The 22,546-nt window shown below is 45.7% G+C and overlaps 1 protein-coding gene across 2 annotated transcripts in view; it reads right to left on the bottom strand.

Annotated features, from left to right (window-relative positions):
• The window catches only part of UPK2 (uroplakin 2), an 80,990-nt gene that overhangs the window by 27,523 nt on the left and 30,921 nt on the right, over positions 1 to 22,546 (bottom strand). For both annotated transcript variants that reach the window (XM_086956746.1, XM_086956745.1), the window contains one exon: positions 14,599 to 14,742. In XM_086956746.1, the coding sequence (XP_086812872.1) occupies positions 14,599 to 14,742 (144 nt within the window). The remainder of the gene's footprint in view (positions 1 to 14,598; positions 14,743 to 22,546) is intronic.

The following is a 22,546-nucleotide window of genomic DNA, read 5'->3' as shown; positions in this document are numbered from 1 at the left end:
CCAGCTTGTGATTGGGGTGGTTCTATGGTGTTACATTATGATGTGTGGCATTATAGGCCAAATGCCACACCTACTTAAATATTGCAGTTTTTACATTTTTCATGTACAATAAGCTTCACTTTTTGTGGCGTACATTTATACCCAGATTTACAGTTTGCATTTAATGCTTCGTACCGTGTTGTTTTTCCACCACACCTAAATATATACTTGTTGTATTTTATTCAGTATTAGTTTTTATGCATTCCATTTTACAGTGTAGTAGCTTTTAGTCATGTGGCTTGCACCCACAACTATTACGCACACATTTTTGTCATGTAGCTTGCACCCACATTTATTACGTACATTTTGCATTGATCTGTCATGTGGCCTACACCCACGTTTACTCTTCATAATATTACATTTTGTTAAGTGCATTTCACCTACATCTATTATATACATTTTGCTTTGTTAAGTATGCCATGTTCACACTTCATACCTACATTTTGCTTTGTTCAGAGTGCCATGTTCACACTCCATATGTACACTTTGCTTTGTTCAGTGTGCCATGTTCACACTTCATACCTACATTTTGCTTTGTTCAGTGTGCCATGTTCACACTCCATATGTACATTTTGCTTTGTTCAGTGTGCCATGTTCACACTCCATATGTACATTTTGCTTTGTTCAGTGTGCCATGTTCAGACTTCATAGGCATTTTACGGGGGGCGCTAGAGGGCGCACTGCAGCATGGCCGCACTGCTGTGAGGCTCCTGCAGCCCGGAGCATCTATCCGGTCATTGATCCTTCGAATCGTCGCTGTCCCCTGATCTGATCCGAGATATTGCTTTGGGGAGGTAAAATCTACACTCGAGCCAACCACTGCGCCGTTTGATGGTTCCTGGCCGGAGTTACAGGCTCCTCAAAGGTTACCGTCTGCCACTCTGGAGGTCAGACGTTCTACGATCCGGCGTCCCGGCTCACCCCAGCCCGCGGCCTGACACGTAGGGAGGAGGCCTGTCCCCTCCCCCCTCAGGGACTCTCCTTCGCTGTTTGCCTGGACGCGATCTGCGACGGCACGCGAGGCTGGTGCCGGTATTCACAGGAGGAGCACTAGCGTCGCGGAGATCGCGCTGTACACTGCACTTGGAGCTGTGACGAGGGCATTGATCCGACCCCTGAGCGGGACGCCGGCCATGTCACGGAGGGGAGTGGCGGGGCTTTCGTGCCTGCTCGTGCCCCCTTCCATGGTTTGATTTTGGAAGCCTGCGATCTTCGGGACACGAGCGGAGGTGAGCTGCAGCTTGTGAGGGGACATACTCTGCTTGCACGGCGGGGGGACAGACTTTACGCTCCTTGGGCACCATTGTCACTGAGGCAATTGCGGAGCCCGCCATACTTGATATATCGGCGGTGCACCCCATTCACCCTGCAATCGCTCCCTGCAATGGCTCATTATCTGGAATTAGCACAGGGTCTACATCTGGATTAGGCAGCATACCACAGCGGACCTGTACCTTTCTTCATTTGACGCCCTTCTGTTGCTGCAACGGTCGCTGTGTTGCGGAGCCTGCGGGGTCGGGCGTAGCGGCGAGGCCCTCCCACTGCATGTCATTGCGCCTCCATTTCCCTGCCACGGCCCACGGCCAGCCCCTGAGGCGCCTGATCTGCTCGGCGTTCCTGGATTGCTCCACCCTGTGCCTTGCGGACCATTGTAGGAACTTACTCCCACATGCTGTCTAGACTCCAGAGCTGTGAGTGCCACTACCCATTCTACGTTGAGGTGTGATACAAGGGGTCATCACTGTACTCCTCTGGGCTGCATTTTGTTATCTTCGATTCGACTGCTCGGTTGGCAGTGGCAGCCTACTATGGTCGCACTGAGAAAGCTGGCGATTCTGTGCAGAGGTGCGCTTTCTCCCTGTTGACGTTATTTGCCTCGCGTGTCTGCTGGTTGTCTTTGCTGGATTGGCCGCGGACTTGCTCTCGGGGATCGATCCCCCTGCCTCCCTGTCCACACCATTAACACTTGCGCTGAACGTAGCACCATGGGCAAGCCTGACAATAGGCAACCTAAGCTCTCCTTTGACTCGGCGGCCACTAGAAAGGGCGCCCGCCTGGCACAGGAAGCTGGGTCCTCACGTTCTCCACCTCCGCCTGTCGCCGAGGCTCTGTCGCAGCCGATCACCCCTGATTTCCAGCAAATGATGCAGGAGATGCGGCAGGGCTTCGCCACCATAGTGGACAAAGTGGACAAAATTTCCTCCCGCATGGACGCGGTGGTACAGAAACTTGATGTCCACGAAGAGCGCCTGACGACGGCGGAGCAGCGAATCTCGGATCACGACGACACTGCGGCCACCCATACCAGTCAATTGGCAAGGATGGACAATATCCTACGAGTGATAGCCGCAAAGAATGAGGAGTTGGAGGCGAGAAGTCGGCGCAACAACATTCGCGTAGTAGGTGTGCCGGAGACGACGAATGTTGGAAAGATGGAGACGTATGTGGAAAGGCTCTTGGTTGGGGCAGTGGGGGCGGACGCTTTTTCTACCCAGTTTATTGTGGAACGGGCACACCGTTCGCTTGGGCCGCGACCGGCTCCTGGTGCGTCCCCGCGCCCTATCATTGCGCGCCTCCTGAACTATCGGGATCGTGATGCGGCTCTTCAGGCAGCTCGCACTTCCCGCCCACTATCCTTCGAGGGGGTCAACTTCACCATATACCCGGACTTCACTCCGATGGTACAGGAACAGCGGCGCAAGTTCTTGGCGGTCAAGAAGAAGCTTAGGGACCTCCAGGTGGATTACGCCTTGCTCTATCCTGCAAAGTTGAGGATCACGCATCAAGCGAAGCAGACTTTTTTCACAAATCCGCAGCAGGCAGAAGAATTTGTGAAGCGACTGAGGAGGGAGCGGACTGCTGCTGATCGCCAAGATGGATTGGGACAGAATGATCGCCAATCGGCGGGAGAGGAAGAGGACTCCTGAGCAGGTTTTGATAGCGTGATGACTGTATTGATCGCCTCTTGAGATTATTGTTACGCCTGCCGCTAGCGGTAGACTTTCCATGAACATATGCTATTTCGAGCGAATGTGTGGACCTCCGGACCTCACCGAGAGGTGGTGTGGTATGTCTGCTGGGATGGCGATGGTTGTTTGGTTTTTTTTTTTTTTTTTTTTTTTCTTTCTATTCTTGCTCCGGGCACCCACTCCAGCACTGTGCCTGCCTTGTATCTCTGCCTACTCGGCTGGGACGGCGGCATAGTGTGGGAGAGTGGTGAAGTGCACCTCTAGTGGGCACCCCCAACGGGAATTCCCCTTCTATGTTCACATTTCACTTTGTTGTACGACTGCTTTTCTGGACGGATGGATGGATGTCTGGGGTGTGGGGAGGGGGGGTGGCAGGTGGTCCTGACTGGTTGGGGTTGGTCAGGTGGGCGGTGGGAGGTGGGGACACTTTGGTACTTTGCGCACTCACTTGTTGGATGAGCTGCGGTTGGAATGTTCTCGTATGGCGCTGCGTGCCTGTTGCACGGTTGTGCTTTGTTTGGGTCTGGGTGGGGGGGATGGTTGTGGGTTCGGAAGACGGCAGGGATGGTTGTGCGCTTTATGATGCTGGGTGGGGTGCATGTGCGGCGGCTGCGGCTTACTGTGTTGGCTCGTGTGGTGTGCAGGCTGCAGGGCTTCGGGGTTCCATGTCACGTATTCCCTATGTGTAATGTCGACTGAAAGGTTGGATAGGATTTCGATTCTTTCTTGGAATGTGCGTGGACTCAATGATCCCCGAAAGTGTCGTAATGTGGTGCAATATCTGGACCGTCATGCCATACAGGTGGCACTTCTACAAGAAACTCATTTGCGCCGGTCACCGGCTCCTGTGTTTGGTGGGAGATGGGCTACTGTGAGACGATTCTCATCGTACTCATCTTATGCAAGGGGAGTCGCAATATTGATTAAAAAATCGCTTTCCTTCCAAGAGTTGGGATCACACCTGGACTCTGACGGGAGATATGTACTGTTGTGGGGGCGGATTGGGCAGATCACTGTACTATTTGTGAATTGCTATGCGCCAAATGTTGATACTCCTACGTTTTTTCTTGAACTGTGGGGTCATGTACTTGCTGTGGATGCTTCCCATGTTGTGTGGGGGGGAGACTTTAATCTGGCAATGGTAGCGCTGGAGGACAGATCGGAGGGGAGTCATCAGTATAATGTGCAATCCAGGGATATCCTGCGGGGCATTGTAGAAGAGGCGGGTCTGGTAGATTGCTGGCGATATTTACACCCCACTGTTAAGGAAGGCACGCATTTCACAACACAGGCCCGCACCTGGGCAAGGCTAGATTATATTTTTGTTTCCAGGGGTCTAGTGGCTGGATTGCACGGGGTAACACACCTCCCCAGGACATTCTCCGATCACTGTCCGGTTCGGGTAGTTCTGTCAGTGCCTGGACTGCACCGACCACGCCCGCCCTGGCGGCTCTTCCCATCGGCCCTTCTGGACCCCATCTTTAAGACTGAATTGGGCGAGGAAATAGAGGCCTTCTTCCCGAGGAATAGGGGGTCTGTGGACAGTGTGGAGGTGATATGGGAGGCATTCAAGGTTACGATCCGGGGGGTCACGATCTCCAAAAGTTGTGGGGTACTCAGGACTATTGTTCGCACACTTGCTGACTTAGAGGCCGACCTACGACGCCTGGAGCGTGAACTGCTTGCTGGCCCTGACCCTGATCTCATGCGCCAGTTTAGAAGCAAACTTTCGGATTACGAGGAGGAAGCGGCCAGGGAGGCGAAGCATAGGGGTAAGCACTGGGTGGCTAGACGATATTGTGAGGGTGAAAGGCCTGGGAAGGTACTGGCTGCTCTCACTAGACACCAGAGGCATAGCTCGGATGTATTGGAACTGGTCTTGACGGATGGTACACGCTGTACAGACACTACGGCTATCCAGGACGCATTTTTGCAATACTACACACACTTGTACACTTCCCAGCACTCAGGAGACGTGAGGTATGGCGGGTTCTTGGATGAGCTGTCGCTCTGCTGGCTCTCTGATGATCATAGGTCTTTTCTGGGTAGGCCCCTGGAGGTCGACGAGGTCCGGAGTGCCATCATGTCTCTTAATAATGGTAAGGCCACGGGCCTGGACGGTCTCCCCGCCGAATTTTACAAATGTTATGTGGATATTATGGCTCCGGTGTTGCTGGAGGTTTTCGAGGAATCTCTAGAGGCGGGACGCCTGCCAGGCTCTATGAGGGAGGTCGCTATCACCTCTTTACTCAAACCAGGGAAGGACCCCCTTGACGTGGGCTCCTATAGGCCTCTTTCATTGCTTAATTGCGATGTTAAAATTTTGGCCAAGGTATTGGCGATGCGTCTCTCTGAACTTATGCCCATCATAGTGCTGCCTGATCAGTCAGGTTTTGTACCTGGACGGGCGACATCCCACAATCTACGTACATTATTCTCCTTGATCCCAACGATATCCCCGGGGCTCCCGGTGGCTGCTGTTTTCTTAGACGCGACGAAAGCGTTTGATTCGGTGGAATGGGGTTATTTAATTGACGTCCTGTGCAGGATGGGCTTTCCCAGAATATTTATCTCATGGGTTAAACTTCTCTATACCGACCCTATGGCCAGAGTGGTTGTAAATGGTGTGCTTTCCTCCCCTTTCCCGATCACGAGGGGGACCAGACAGGGGTGTCCACTCTCTCCTCTCTTGTTCGCCATTGCTATAGAACCCCTTGCATGTAGAATTCGGCAATTGCATCAACGGAGCGCGTTTAACTGCCTTCAGCGACAGATTGGCATATCCCTTTACGCTGATGATGTCACCCTTTATGTGAAGGACCCGCAATCGAATCTCAATGCGTTGCTACGGGAGTTTGTTGTCTTTGGCGGTATATCTGGAGTTCATATTAATTGGCAGAAATCTCAATTCTTCCCACTCACTGCAGCGGTTCATCGTTTCCCACTTGACTACCCCCTGGAATGGTGTGACTCGGAATTGCGGTATCTGGGTATTGTTGTGTCCTTGCTCAAGGAGGAGACGCTACGGCTTAATTATGGTGTGGCTATAACTAACCTGGCAGATAGCGTCACGAGGTGGATGTCCTTACCATTGTCTATGGCGGGCAGAGCATCTCTCATTAAAATGGTGGTACTACCTCGCTTCATATATTTGTTTCAGAACATCCCGTATTACCCTGGGGTCTATTTCTTCACACGTCTCCGCTCAGAGTTGCTTCGACTATTCTGGGGGGGCAAACAGCCACGAGTGGCATGGGCCACGTTGACGCTTCCTTACGTTGACGGGGGCTTTGACATCCCCGAGTTTGAACTTTATTATGTCAGCGCTCAAGCGCACTACGCCTACCACTGGATGCGCCCCACGCCGTTTATGCCTCAGGTGGCCGCTGAACAGTGGGTCGCTCATCCTCTTCCATTGGAGGGCATGATCCTTGGTAACGCTGGGGACATTGACACACACCACACTACGGTTACCTGCACTGTTGACGCATGGAAGCGTATTGCAAGGGCGCTGAATGTTGTTTTTCTCTACTCGCCTGCACTGCCCTTGATATATCACCCTGCTCTGTCCCTACTGCAGGAGACTGGTTTCCAGCGCCTGTGCAGGCGGCTTGCAATACATACCTGGGGTGACCTGTTTCATGAGGGCACCGTCCGTACCTCAGAGCAGTTCTTCAGGGATGGGACGTATTCCCCGCTTGAAATGTTTTATTATGTCCGGCTGCGGCAGGGCCTGCGGTCGCTGTTGCCTGATTTTCCTGAGGAGCCGGTTGTGACCCTACCGCTTCATGTACTATTACTGTCTGATGGACGTCATTTGGTGTCTAGGTTGTATGGAGCCATCAGGAAACAACGTGCTATCTCGCCGGGGCGTGCGCGTGCGCAATGGGATGCGGAGCTTGGCATCTCCCTTTCTGATGATCAGTGGAAGTATTGTTGTGGTGTGACCGCCAACATCTCCTCTAGCTGCCGCCTAAAGATCATACACTACAAGTTCATACAGCGCTTTTACTACACCCCGGCTAGGAAGCTCAGGTTCCGGCTAGCGGAGGATGATAGGTGTGCTCGTTGTCATATGCCGGGTGCCGACTTTCTTCATTTGGCATGGGAGTGTGGGGTGGTTTCGGAATACTGGGTGCAGGTCCATGATGCTCTCCAGGTTATGACCGGCGGTGGAGTGCCGCTTGACCCCATGGTCCTGTTATTGGGATACACCAAGGCGGTACCGGCGTTGTATCGTAGGTTTATAGATGTCACTCTGCTGCTGGCAAAGAGGCGTGTGGCCTGCTGCTGGGGTAGGGGCAGGATACCACGATTCGAAGACTGGTTGAAAGAGGTAGTTTATTGTCAGGACCAATATAATGTTTATGCAGAGTTGATGCCTGCGCGCTGTAAGCCCAGAGACTTTTGGAGCCCACTGCAGGTGTACCTCCTTACCAGGGCTGTGCAGGACTCTGACTCGGACAGTGCTGATCGGGTTGGGGTGGGCTGATGGGGCTCCGGGTGTTGAAATTGCACGCTTCCCTGCCGCTTGCCCAATCTACACGGTGTGAAGGTATCTCTATTTGTACTGCTGCTTCGTTCGATATAGGGAACATGCTATGATTACCTGCGGGGGAGTGGGGTTCTACGGCCCTCTCTCTGGTGGTGCTGATTATCCTGCCCTACCCCAGGGACTACTGCACTATTGATTACGTGCCCTCAGCCCTTTCGCCGCCCTCCTCACTGGGTATAGATGTGCTTTAAATTGTATTTCTGACACGTTTCTGTGCTCTGTATTGATGTGTTACGTTACAAATTGCCTTTATTGCCATGACCTCTTATCTGCCCTCTGTACTTCCCCCCCCTCGAAGTGACACTTGGACGCGGTGTCTGCGCCGCTGCACTGCACTACACCTGTATTGTTGTATGCTTTGTATGTACATCTTTTGATGATCTCATGCTTGTCTTCCATTGTTTGTTACGAATAAAGGTTTAAAAAAAAAAAAGACTTCATAGGCATTTTACACCACATCTGTGCATTTTACACATTGTTTCATGGTGCTCAAGTAGTTTGACCGTTACACCCTTCTGTGGATTCGTCACTTACAATGTATTCTACTATTTACAAGTAGTTTGACCATTCCACTCTCTTGTGGATTTGTCACTTACAGTTTCTCCTACACTTTACTGTATTTTGCTGTTTTACCATGTTTCTTACTACTGCTGTACACTGCTCCCTGTTCTTCTTTCTTTTTCAAAAACAGGGGAACCCGAATAACCCAAAGGCATCTGGGAATAAAGCAATCTGTACAAACAAACAATGCCTATGGTAAGCTTTTTTTTATATATTTAGTTGTTGAAAGGACACCATTAATTGCCTTTCCTTAACCTGAAATCATGGTCGTAGTGAAAAAATCTAATTAAGATCAAAGCCTCTTGTTATCCCATATGTATTTAGAACTACATAGAACATTCATAGGAGAGATATAGAAACTATATGTTGTTTGGCTTTTTTATTCTTTTCATTTTAGAATCTCTTTTCTTTAACAAACAAAACTACATAAACACACTTTATACAATAAATACAAAAGACAATTCAATGGTAACCAATTATGTTGGTCTAAATGGCCCACAATTATTTCAAACTCAAAGGACGTAGACAAACAGTAATGTCACAACATTCCCTAAAGAAAGGTTATCAACACAAGACCTACATAGGAGCTTCAAAGGGTAAACTATTTACTCCCTCCAACAACAATATATTTACAGCTCCTAAATCATATAATGGCATCTACTTTGTCTCAATTTTCTTGTGTTGATGCCTATTCAAATATAGTCGACGCGTTTCAGCCTTTTTCTACTTCAGGCCTCTTCAGGACTTTAGGGCAATTCAACCAATATATTCCTATAAATTAAGATGTACACAAACTATTAGTATATTCTCCTTCCTAAGTTCTATTGTCATATATACACACACACTACTCAACAGAGAAGGAGAACCATTCTAAAAAATCATTGAAAAAGATCCAATTATAATCTATTTCCCTCGAGGTTTTGGCAGCACACAAATAATAATTCTAACAATTCTAACAACCAGAGTGACTAAGGAGAGGAATCAATTAACCTCTTCAAAAAATTATATCAAGGTGAATTATTACCAAACATTACCAACCATTACTATACACCATTGTGGCACTTATTGCCCAGACGGTGAAGTATATCTCATTATTAATCCTCTATTGCACGGGCTACGTACCGTAGGTCAACCTCTATTATAATCAAATTCTCACTGAAGGGGTCAGCTTCAACGTGTATATATGCTGAAGATACGTGGAATACTCACTTTGGTCCACCTTATCACCACCTCCTACATAAACAAATGAAGATTGTCTAACTGGGACTAAATCTATTAACAACTAGGTGAATATAAATTAGTTCACAGTCTTACCCGTTCCTAGGGGGTCGAAGTGCACATATTCACGAAGGACAAATACATAATGGTCTGAAAACGACAAAAACGTTTGTTTTAGCGCGTGCCCAAAAGTTAAAGTACGAGATGAATCTAGCGCCGCTTTACATTACCAGAAATATCGTGCTCACCGTATTATAGCATTTTTTCAGAAGTGAGGACAACGTTTCCAACTCTTTCTGTGCCCTCGGACACGTCGATTCCGGGTGAGTTTCCGCGTATAAAAAATGAAGACGGACTGCCTCGAGAATGTACCAATCCCAGAGCTGTATATATCTAATGACGTTTGCGCGTCACTTGGTAGAGGGCTGGCTTATCACAAGATAACGCCCCACGCAAACACTGTAGCCTCGGTCATAGAAAGGAGACTTGCAGCATAGCTATCAACGGAGGAGGGATCTAATTAAATGAATATGCTGACGGCCGAAGGCAATTACGGCTGCCCAGAGACAAATAGATTAAAGGAGCATAGTAATGACGGTTTATATAGAGGGCATATAATTATACCCTCATTTCTGAAATTATAAACAATGTCCGCATCTTTATCATCTCATGTTGTTTTCATGAAAACTAACAGGAAAACCAGTGAAAACCTTATAACCCACATATGCTGCCAGCCTCTAACATTCTAATCATCTATCACAGCTATTTACAAGTTGAGAATTAAAAACTTCAAAAGCATCAATTTATAAGAACCAGTAGTCCTATATTCATGTATCAGTCCAGTGTACATTCAAAACATTTTATGTTTGTAATTTACAAAACATAGTCACAGCATGATGTCACAAGCATCTCAGAAGCCTACTAATATATAGTTTAATGACAATCATCATTGTAGCAAAGCCCATATCTCATCTTTGTCATTGAGACCAGTTTTAGATGTTTGGTATTTCTCTATTAGCCTTGCTTCTAAACGGTTAAGTTTAATTTCGGTCTCTCCTTTGTTGGTATTCGTCACTTTACATAATACAGACCATTCCAAATCTTTCTCTGAATGATTATACATCAGAAAATGGCTGACCAAGGGAGCCCCCGAGGTCTTACATTTAATTCTAGATTTGTGCTGTAAAATTCTAGATTTTACAATTAGGGTAGTTTGTCCAATGTAGAATCTATTGCACGGGCACTTTATACAATAGATCAAATTTTTTGAGTTACAATTAGAGAACTCTTTTAGTGTATGTGTGCTCCCGTTGATTATAATTTCTTCAGAGTCTTTTGTTAATTCACATGCAGCGCAATTTTGACATCTGAAGTGTCTTAGGGTATCCCCGGTGAAGTAGTTTGACTTTTAGTTTTTCGGCATTATAGAAATAGTTTTCTTTGCTACTACAATTTCTCCTGACGCGAAGAAATTGGCCATACGGCAAGTTCTCTTTCAAAGTACGTGGGTGACAGCTAGTAAAATGCAATAGGGTATTGCGATCAGTGGGTTTTGAATATAAATTCACACACAGTTTGCCTTCTTCATGTTGTACATAAACATCTAAAAAGTTGATCTTTTCATGGTCACTCGTGATAGTGAATTTAAATTCTCTTGTTCTGTTGTTGAGCCAATTGTGAAATGCAACCAATCGGTCACCATCCCCATTGGAATGGGGATGGTGACCGATTGGTTGCATTCACTTCACCGGGGATACCCTAAGAAACTTATCAAAACTGCTCTGAAAAGAGCATGGTATACTCCAAGAGAGGAACTCATGACTCCTAAAACAAAGGAAAAAGACACTCCTTTAACGTGTGTATTGACTTTTGACCCGAGGGCCAATAAAGTAAAAAAGATTATCCCAAAAAATTGGAAATTGATTGAACAGCTAGGTATTTCCCAACCACTATTTGCTTTTAAAAAAGGAAAAAACATTCGTAACCAACTAGTCAGGGCAACGACCACCATGAAAACGTTACCTCCAAAAGGGACTAGAGAACTGTTAGGCTTGCCACCAATAATTGGACACTTCAGATGTCAAAATTGCGCTGCATGTGAATTAACAAAAGACTCTAAAGAAATTGTAATCAACGGGAGCACACATACACTAAAAGAGTTCTCTAATTGTAACTCAAAGAATTTGATCTATTGTATAAAGTGCCCGTGCAATAGATTCTACATTGGACAAACTACCCAAATTGTAAAATCTAGAATTTTACAGCACAAATCTAGAATTAAATGTAAGACCTCGGGGGCTCCCTTGGTCAGCCATTTTCTGATGTATAATCATTCAGAGAAAGATTTGGAATGGTCTGTATTATGTAAAGTGACGAATACCAACAAAGGAGAGACCGAAATTAAACTTAACCGTTTAGAAGCAAGGCTAATAGAGAAATACCAAACATCTAAAACTGGTCTCAATGACAAAGATGAGATATGGGCTTTGCTACAATGATGATTGTCATTAAACTATATATTAGTAGGCTTCTGAGATGCTTGTGACATCATGCTGTGACTATGTTTTGTAAATTACAAACATAAAATGTTTTGAATGTACACTGGACTGATACATGAATATAGGACTACTGGTTCTTATAAATTGATGCTTTTGAAGTTTTTAATTCTCAACTTGTAAATAGCTGTGATAGATGATTAGAATGTAAGAGGCTGGCAGCATATGTGGGTTATAAGGTTTTCACTGGTTTTCCTGTTAGTTTTCATGAAAACAACATGAGATGATAAAGATGCGGACGTTGTTTATAATTTCAGAAATGAGGGTATAATTATATGCCCTCTATATAAACCGTCATTACTATGCTCCTTTAATCTATTTGTCTCTGGGCAGCCGTAATTGCCTTCGGCCGTCAGCATATTAATTTAATTAGATCCCTCCTCCGTTGATAGCTATGCTGCAAGTCTCCTTTCTATGACCGAGGCTACAGTGTTTGCGTGGGGCGTTATCTTGTGATAAGCCAGCCCTCTACCAAGTGACGCGCAAACGTCATTAGATATATACAGCTCTGGGATTGGTACATTCTTGAGGCAGTCCGTCTTCATTTTTTATACGCGGAAACTCACCCGGAATCGACGTGTCCGAGGGCACAGAAAGAGTTGGAAACGTTGTCCTCACTTCTGTAAAAATGCTATAATACGGTGAGCACGATATTTCTGGTAATGTAAAGCGGCGCTAGATTCATCTCGTACTTTAACTTTTGGGCACGCGCTAAAACGAACGTTTTTGTCGTTTTCAGACCATTATGTATTTGTCCTTCGTGAATATGTGCACTTCGATCCCCTAGGAACGGGTAAGACTGTGAACTAATTTATATTCACCTAGTTGTTAATAGATTTAGTCCCAGTTAGACAATCTTCATTTGTTTATGTAGGAGGTGGTGATAAGGTGGACCAAAGTGAGTATTCCACGTATCTTCAGCATATATACACGTTGAAGCTGACCCCTTCAGTGAGAATTTGATTATAATAGAGGTTGACCTACGGTACGTAGCCCGTGCAATAGAGGATTAATAATGAGATATACTTCACCGTCTGGGCAATAAGTGCCACAATGGTGTATAGTAATGGTTGGTAATGTTTGGTAATAATTCACCTTGATATAATTTTTTGAAGAGGTTAATTGATTCCTCTCCTTAGTCACTCTGGTTGTTAGAATTGTTAGAATTATTATTTGTGTGCTGCCAAAACCTCGAGGGAAATAGATTATAATTGGATCTTTTTCAATGATTTTTTAGAATGGTTCTCCTTCTCTGTTGAGTAGTGTGTGTGTATATATGACAATAGAACTTAGGAAGGAGAATATACTAATAGTTTGTGTACATCTTAATTTATAGGAATATATTGGTTGAATTGCCCTAAAGTCCTGAAGAGGCCTGAAGTAGAAAAAGGCTGAAACGCGTCGACTATATTTGAATAGGCATCAACACAAGAAAATTGAGACAAAGTAGATGCAATTATATGATTTAGGAGCTGTAAATATATTGTTGTTGGAGGGAGTAAATAGTTTACCCTTTGAAGCTCCTATGTAGGTCTTGTGTTGATAACCTTTCTTCAGGGAATGTTGTGACATTACTGTTTGTCTACGTCCTTTGAGTTTGAAATAATTGTGGGCCATTTAGACCAACATAATTGGTTACCATTGAATTGTCTTTTGTATTTATTGTATAAAGTGTGTTTATGTAGTTTTGTTTGTTAAAGAAAAGAGATTCTAAAATGAAAAGAATAAAAAAGCCAAACAACATATAGTTTCTATATCTCTCCTATGAATGTTCTATGTAGTTCTAAATACATATGGGATAACAAGAGGCTTTGATCTTAATTAGAGTTTTTCACTACGACCATGATTTCAGGTTAAGGAAAGGCAATTAATGGTGTCCTTTCAACAACTAAATATATTAAAAAAAGCTTACCATAGGCATTGTTTGTTTGTACAGATTCCCTGTTCTTCTTTCATCATTTCACTTTCTCAACATATTGTCTCAACCCTGTACTTTACTCTTGTCAGCCTGGCCAGCTCTCATTATGTTTGTATTTGGGTTATTGTTTATTTTGTTTGTGTGAGGGAGTGGGTGCTTATCTTTTGTGAGAAAGATGCATGAGTTGTTTGTATTTTCTTTCCTGCTGTCTTTCCTACTTTCTCCTTTTATCCTCATAAACAATAATTATCATTCCATGTAACTTCTTTTCCAAATCTCTTCTATGTTCTCTGCATTGCCTGTTCTTCTTGTTGCATTTTATGACATTTTACTTTGTCATTGATTGTTATTAATGCCCCTTTCTTTTTTGTCAAAAGAAGGGGGATGATGTTGTGGTGACAAATTGTCCTTATTCCTTTAAGGACAATTTGTCTGTCGCGCGCCTGTTCTCAGGCGCTGTTGCCATTTGTATATGCCGATCGTTCTGGAGCTCTCGTGCTTCTGTGATTTTGACAGTTGCAGCGGAAACACCAGGATGAACGGTTGTGGGTTTTTCTTTCTCCACACTTATAACCAAATAAAGGTCTTCATACTAAACTTATGCATAAGGATAATCATTTTAACACAATAACCCTCTTTCTACAGCTGTGTTCTTTGCCTGTCTCTACCAGCTGCGCACACTTTTAGTCAGCTGTACCCGCTATCCGGTTACCCCACTGGGCTTGGCGCACTACTTCAGTTGCGTCATTCCTTCCCGCGCGGGCGCTGTCAGAGCACACTCACTCGAGCTGGTGGAGTTGAGGATCGCGGTGATCATCAGGGTGGCGTTCTGACCGCTGTACTGGCACGGTGGGAAGTCCACAATGGCAAACGTTGAGAAGTCTTTGGTGTAGAGGCCCGTTCCGGTGCGGTTGGTTTGAAAAGTATCTGCAACAAAAACAGAGAGGTTTGTGAGACAAGAGAAGCGTCAATTCTTTCCCTCGCCCTTCGGCCACCCACACTGGCACATATACCAACTTCACCACAATTCATCACTGTTCCATTGGTTTTTTGCTCCGTTACCCACTCACCATATCCTGTAAAGAAGGTGTTGTATTAAATAAGCACTTGCCTCTAGTTCTAACAAGACAACGTTATTGCTGTTCAATGAGAACCATCAAGGCGTGTCTAAGATGATTAGTTTTTTATTGTAAATACCTTCCATTGACATGTGATTATTGAGATGGAAAACATTGAGTGCGTGAAATGATGACATTTTGTAAATGAAATAGTCTAATTAGTTTTCGTATGCAGCAGCACATTAATGGGAGGGATTCAGTTCGGGTGACCAGAATTTTGAAGCCAAATACTGGGACATTTCACAAAAAATAGAAGGACGACTACAATTTTACTTCAAGCGAGCGCATAGAATGACAGCGCTCCTCAACAGAGAATTACAGACAAGGCAGTAAGATTATGCATAAAATACATTTTTTTAAACCCAGTAGCTCTCCACCCTAACGCAAGTCGTTGTTCCGAATTGCGTAGTAAAGGTATGCGAACTAACAACGTGGTCGTTATAACGACCACGTTGTAATGACATGCGAAGTAATGCATGCGAAGTAAACGCTGTTCACCTGCTTGTTAATTAAATTGCTGTTTTGAAACAACTGGTAACTATCCCTGCTTTGTAAAACGTAAAAAAACACCTCCCGCCGTTTTCAGTCGACCCTCTCTAAAAACCCAGACATGAGCTACATTTCCTGAAATCTGCCAGGACGGCTGGTGAAAAACTGGGACCGTCCTGGCAAATCCGGGACGCCTGGTCACCCTAGATCAGTGGTCTTCAATCTGTGGGGCGCCACCCCCAGGGGGGTCGTGGAGTCCTGGGAATGGGGTTGCAGATTGTCAGTTTGCCTTAGTGGCGTCGGGCTGATTGAGGGTGCTCACGGCAGAGGCCTAATTCACACCCAGCTGTGAAAAACAACAAAGCCTCATTAAAAGTAAAAGGTCTTTTAAAGACCTGTGAAGTAAGGGTGCGGCTTTGTGTGTGTCCCTGAAGGTGTTTAAGCCAAGGAGGGGAGGGGATGGGGGCAGGGGAGGGTGGCTGGGGGAGGAGGCTGTAAAGCACAAAGCACAAACCCTGATACTTGGCGCCTGTGTGGGAGAAATGTGCCTGAGAGTCTGTTCTTTAGGTGAGATGTTGTTACAGCCTGTCCGCCCACCCCCGCCCCCAGCAAGAAGGCACAGAGATGCCCTCCCATGACAGAGGAAGAGGGAAGAAGACACAGAGAGATACTGACCCCCCCACACCCCCACGCCCTTCCCCCATGAGAGAGGGGCAGAAAAGGTGGGTGGATGAATGGATGAAAGGGTGGATGGATAAAGGATGGATTTATGGATGGATAAAAGGTTGCATGGATCATGATGGATGGCTGGATGGGTGAAAAGGTGGGTGGATGAATGAAGGGTGAATGGATGGATGGGTGGATGAAAGGGTGGATGGACGAAGGATGAATGGATGAAAAGGTGTATGGATGAAGGATGGATGGATGGAAGGAAGGATGAAACGGTAGATGGATGAAGGATGGATGTATGGATGGATAACAAGTTGCATGGATGAATGATGGATGTATGTATGTGTGGAAAAAGTGGGTGGATGAATGATGGATGGATGGATGAAAGGGTGGATGGATGAAGGATGGATGGATGGATGGATGAAAGGGTGGATGGATGAAGGATGGATGGAAGGAAGGATGAAACGGTAGATGGATGAATGATGGATGTATGGATGGATAAAAGGTTGCATGGATGAATGATGGATGGATGGATGTGTGAAAAAAGTGGGTGGATGAATGATGGGTGAATGGATGGATGAAAGGGTGGCTAGATGAAGGATGTATGTATGGATGGAAGGAAGGATGAAACGGTAGATGGATGTATGGATGGATAAAAGGTTGCATGGATCATGATGGATGGATGGATGGATGGATGTGAAAAGGTGGGTGGATGAATGATGGGTGGATGGATGGATGAAACGGTGGGTGAATGAGGGATGGATGTGTGAAAAGGTGGGTGGATGAATGATGGATGGATGGATGGAAGGAAGGGTGGATTGGTAATGGATGGATGTAAGGATGAAAGGGTGGATGGATGAAGGATGGATGTATGGTTGAAAGGATGAAAGGGTGGATGGATGGATGAAGGATGGATGGATGGATGGATGTGTGAAAGTGTGGGTGGATGAATGATGGATGGATGGATGTGATGAGGTCTAACAGGCACATTTATGGTTGTCGATAGTTGTTGATGTTGAGGAGTACCAGTTTCTAGAAACTTTTGTTGGAAGGGGGTCCTTAAGATTAAAAAGGTTTCACAAGGGGGTCTCGGCATTAAAAAGTTTGAAGACCTCTGCCCTAGATTCAGTGGCTTATGGGATTTGTAGTTTGTGCAGCACGTGGGACTTTTAGATGGGTAGTTTAGTTACACTCACCGTATTCTGTAAAGAAGGTGTTGCATTAAATAAGCACTTGCCTCTAGTTCTAACTAAAGAGTGTTGCCGGCCATGCCTTTCTCCTTTAACCAACTCATGGGTGCACTACCACATGGGGGCATGATCAGCAATTGTTTCCCATAGCTGCTCATCAAAGTCCTACCTAGCACGTCGCTGCCCACGTCTGTGTCGTGTTCCCCTTCGCCCAGGAACATACACAGGACACGATGCTGGTTGTTAGGAGGTAACTTTATTCGTTAGCTACATGCTGGGTGCAGCGCGATGTCTGCGCGACCTCTCGCCAGGGCCGGACTGAGAACCAAAACCGGCCCTGGCAAAGTGCTCGGCTGGCCCCCTGGGGGTGCGACCGAGCTCTTTGGCGTGGCCGGTTTTCTGCCGATTTTGTTACAGGGTCGATTTTGCAGCTATGCTGCAAAAACGGCCCTGTAACAAAAACGGCCCCCACCCTTGCGGCGCACCGGGGGATTGCCCGGTGCCCGCAACGGCCAGTCCGGCCTGGCCTCTCGCTCCAAGGTCCAGGTCCAGTCTGCCCTCTCGTCCCCACCCCTGACCCGATGTGGTGTCCGGTGTCCTCTGTCCCCATCTTGTGTCACCAGGGTCCTAGTGCCTTCGTCGGGGCACGACATCTCCCCCTTTGTTGTGAACAATACATTTCTTGCCATTTGTCCCCGTTGCATTGAGAAAGAAAGAAAGACAGAAAGAAAGAAAGAAAAACAGAGAGAGAGATAGAGATATATATATATATATATAGAGAGAGAGAGAGAGAGAGAGAGAGAGAGAGAGAGAGATACTCCACTCTTTTGACATGTCGATGTTCACATCTCAGTCTCTTCACATCTCCTCGATCAGTCTTTTTGTCTTTTTGCATTCTTTCCGTGGTTGCTGTTCTCTGACGTCTGTTGGTGACTCTGCTTGTGATGTTTGTTCCTTCAGCTCTTGCTTCGATATTTCTTCTTCTTTTGTTTTCAGTACCTTGAAGTGGGAGCTGTTTCATGTGATGTTGTACTGGCCGGCTGATGCTGTGACCATTGGCCCCTTTATTCCTGTTACTTTCAAAGGATCCTTTGAGAAAGTGCTGTCCGACTTCCTCACCTGTCGCTGTTTCACAAGCACTGTGTCTCCTTCTTTTATTTTGGTCGTTGTTGCATGCCTTCTTTGGTCTGCGTAAGCCTTCATCTTCGCCTTCTGTTCCTTGTCTCTTGCAGCTACATCCTTATTTTCCTTTTTCTCCACTTCTTTTATTTGTGGCAGTCTTGTTCTGCTTGAGCGTCCTAGTACTAACTCTGCCGGGCATCTTACCTTGGAGCTGTGAGGTGTTTTTCGATAGTCTCGTAGTACTTGACATAGGGCTTGCCCTATTGATATTTGTGTCAGCTTTGCCCTCTGTATCGCCTTCTTGATTGTTCCCATGAACCGCTCGGCCATTCCGTTTGCATGTGGCCACAATGGTGTTATTCGTCTGTGGTTTATTCCCAGGTAGGCCATGAATCTCTTGAACTCCTCACCTGAGAATGGTGGGCCAGTGTCTGTCTTGAGAGTTTGTGGTGAACCCCAGGCTGCAAAGATGTCATCCAGCACTGGCAGTGTCGCATTTGCTGATGTTGATGATACCGGGCTAACTATGGGGAATCTTGAATATTAATCTATTATAACTAACAGGTAGCTTCCTGTTTCCAGGGGGCCGTAGAAATCTGCTGCCAGCTCCGCCCACACCGTTTTCGGCAGTGGGGACATTTGTAGTGGTTCTGGTTTTGAGGAATGTCCTGTTATTTGACAGACATGGCAATTCATCACTGTTTCCTCCACCATGCTATCTAGTCCTGGGAACCACACTTTTTCTCGCAACATTTTCTTGGTGGTCACCATTCCCCTGTGTGATTCGTGTGCCAGTTCCACCGTTCTTCTTCTCAGTGTCCGGGGCATTACTATCCTGGTGCCTCTCATTATTATTCCGTTCACACACTCTGATAGCTCTTCATTTATTCTTTTGAACGCCAGCAGTTCCTCTTTGTCTACTCCTCGTTCCACGCTGCTGTTGCCGTTTACATGTCTCCATCTCTGCTCTTTGTTGATCTTCATTGTCTCCTGCATTGTATTGTCCTTCTTTGTCTCATGTTCCAGTTCCTCTAATGTTATTGTTGCAGGTGTGCTGAGCTTCAATGCGAAATTGAGATACTCTTCTGCCATCGTTGTCGCTTGTGACTTTTGTGGCAGAGGATGTCGCGACACGTAGTCTGCTGGGTTGTGCTCTTTCCCTGGCTTGTGTATTATTTTGAAATTGTAGTCCATGAGCCTGATTCCCCACCTTTCTATCCTAGTGGTATCTTTGCGTTCGGGTTGCCATAGATTGTTATCAGTGCTTGGTGGTCTGTTATAATTGTAAAGGGCTTTCCATATATGAACATGTGGTAATGTTCACAGGCCCACACCACTGCCAGACTCTCTTTTTCCGGTTGGGAATATCCTTTTTCAACGTCCGTCAGGCTCTTACTTACATATGCCACGATGTGTCTTGGGGAGTCTCTCCCCGGCTGATGCTGTGCCAAAATTGCTCCTAGTCCGACAGGACTCGCATCCACTGTTAGCTCTGTGCACAGCTTTGGATCGAAATAGGCCAGGTGATCCACTGCTGTCACGGCCCTTCTTATTTTCTCGAACCCTTTGTCGCACTCGTTGGTCCACGAGAAACTCTGTCCTTGTTTTGTCAACTCTCCTGTAGTGTAGTTCCTAGTTTCCCACTAGGCCCTGCGCATTGGAATAACATAAACAGTAGTATCGACGTGGAACTGCTTATATTCCAGGCCTCCACTGACTATGCTAAACTTAATTGGGTTGTGTTACCAACTAGCTCAGAGGTCACTGGAAACTTTCTTCTCTGCATAGGAAGTGATCAGCTTCCTTGGCACAGACAAGAAGGGATTCAGTTTTCCAACAACCGTGCAACATGACAACTTTGCTCCTCAGATCAAGAGTCGATCTCTAGGGTCGTGTGAAACAATAGACATAGATTTCACTCAGTCAGTCTAGTGCAGTTTACTTTCACAGTATGTAGAGAATAGAGAGACGGGCGTGTATCAATAAAGGGTTAACATTTATTGAACAGTCTTTCTTCTCATACAAGAGAAATGTATTGCCACAATTGCAATAACTGTTATTATAAAAAGTACGTACAGTAAGATAAGAATAGCAAAATAGAACTGTAAAAGCATTGATATGGTTTCTTAGCCATACAATGGTTTAAAAGTAATAAAACATATATACAGTCATATATACATTAGGCTAACATACTCAACTGGTGCTTCTAACTAAGCCTACCCCAGTGTGCCTGACCTAAGCCTAACACGTGAGAAGGGGAGTAAGTAAGTAGCTTAAGTTAAGTTGGTTTTGCCAAGGTTTGTTTCAAGAATTCTCGTCTAAGGGTTTAGTCAACACCATACCTCTGAATAGAATGATGGAGGATTGGTATCTCCTTCAGGGGTCTCTCTCGATATCCCAGTCACCTGCGAGGGTAAACTGGAAGCGCCGGGACTGGATTTCTCTGCACGAGAAAGGCAGCGGCTTCTCTCAGCGCGTCGAGGAAGGAGGGGTGACAGCGTCCGCGGGCAGCTGGGCTGGATGTCTTCGCAGAGGACGGCTGCACGGCTCCTCAAGCGTACTGCACCATAGGTCGCGCTGTAGCGGCGATAATGGTAATCAGTAGCTTCACCACCACAGGATAGCAGGCTGCAGCGACAGAGTGCTAGTTTTTACCAACACGGGGTCATGCAGGCAGCTGGCATCAGCAACATGTTCGCTCATTGCTTAAGGCAACGTTGGTAATATTTATACCTGACAGGTGCCGGGTTTGACGCAAGTTTGCTGGACATAAGACGTCAATTAAAGATGTCACTAGGAAGTGATAGTTATCAGTTGCTCATTAGAGTTCCATTACTAATCAAAACATAGCAAGCGGGGATTTCCAGGTTTGCTAAGTTTTTATCTTGTTGAAGAACTCGGAGTGTTATCTAGGAATATCAGATAGTGACTGCTGCTCTGTCATTGCACTAATTGGTCGCAAAGGAAGTAGCAGAGAGTCATGCTGGAATGTGGCTCTGTGGCTCTGCTCGTGTGAGGCCAGAGATGACTTTACAGAAAATCGCACTTGAACGGTTATGCCAATATAGGGAATAAATGGATTTATAGCCGAATAGGGGCATAAGGTCACAGTATCGATCAGGAACCTAGATAAGCACATGACACCCACTCCACGAATTCATGTCCATCAAAATTACTAAAACTAAGCAATTAGATGCATGTGTAACATGGTGTAACATAGCCCACCCCAAAATACATAAATGCATTCGAAATAGGCGTACTTGTAATACATGGAATTTAGGTACTGTACGTAGTTTTAAAAGCATAGTAATCATTCAAAAATTATTGCATATGAAATCAATGAACGATTATGCATAAAGAATTACACATGAAGTATCTCTGACAGAAGAAATGCGAGATAAATCATCACATAAAAATGCATTGTAATAATATGTGTGCTAGAGGCTGGTGTTATGTTGTTATGTCTCTAGATGTGTTTTTTTAGAAATAGAAGTGTGAAGCTTCTGTTCTCTAAGAATAGTTTTTACGTTAAGCAAAGAATTGTTCGTGCCAAAAGGAAAGGGTCAATATTAAAAAATTGTCCAATTCAAAGAAAAATCAGTTTACCAAAGCTCCTGGCAGTTTTATGTTGATCAAAACTGAAGGCCGAATTCAGAGTTCATGGGAACGCTGTGTGTCGGAAAGCTTCTCAAAAGTTATTGTTTCTCTGTGGGTGAGAACATCGTATCAGACAGGCTCGCAAAGAATTGGTCTACAAAATCAGGTGATAGTTCAACCAAATTAGATAGCGCTGTAACTTGGCAGGTGTGAGAATGATTGCTGTCATCGAAGACAGGACCAGCTCTGCTCACAGAACGTTGTACCTGGATGATGTTGCTTTTGTCACTCGCTCCACTGTTACCACTTGGATGTAGCACAGGAGTCTCCACGAATGCCGTCATCAGGATTGGTAGCCGCTGGGGACAACACAATGCGTGAGCCGTTATTGGACTGAGCAAAGTATCGACGTCCATTGGTACTGCTGATGGAAGTGAAAGACAGATGTCCAACACGCATTCATCGCCGCAAAGCATACACCGTAGCACAGGTAAAATGCAATTTTGCCATATTGGTCTGAATGAAAGGAACCAGGTCATATTTAGA

This window comes from Lissotriton vulgaris, chromosome 2_1 (genome assembly GCF_964263255.1).
Source record: "Lissotriton vulgaris chromosome 2_1, aLisVul1.2, whole genome shotgun sequence".
NCBI lineage: Eukaryota > Metazoa > Chordata > Amphibia > Caudata > Salamandridae > Lissotriton > Lissotriton vulgaris.
Note: the sequence above shows the minus strand (reverse complement) of the source record. Positions and strands in the feature narration are given on the sequence as shown.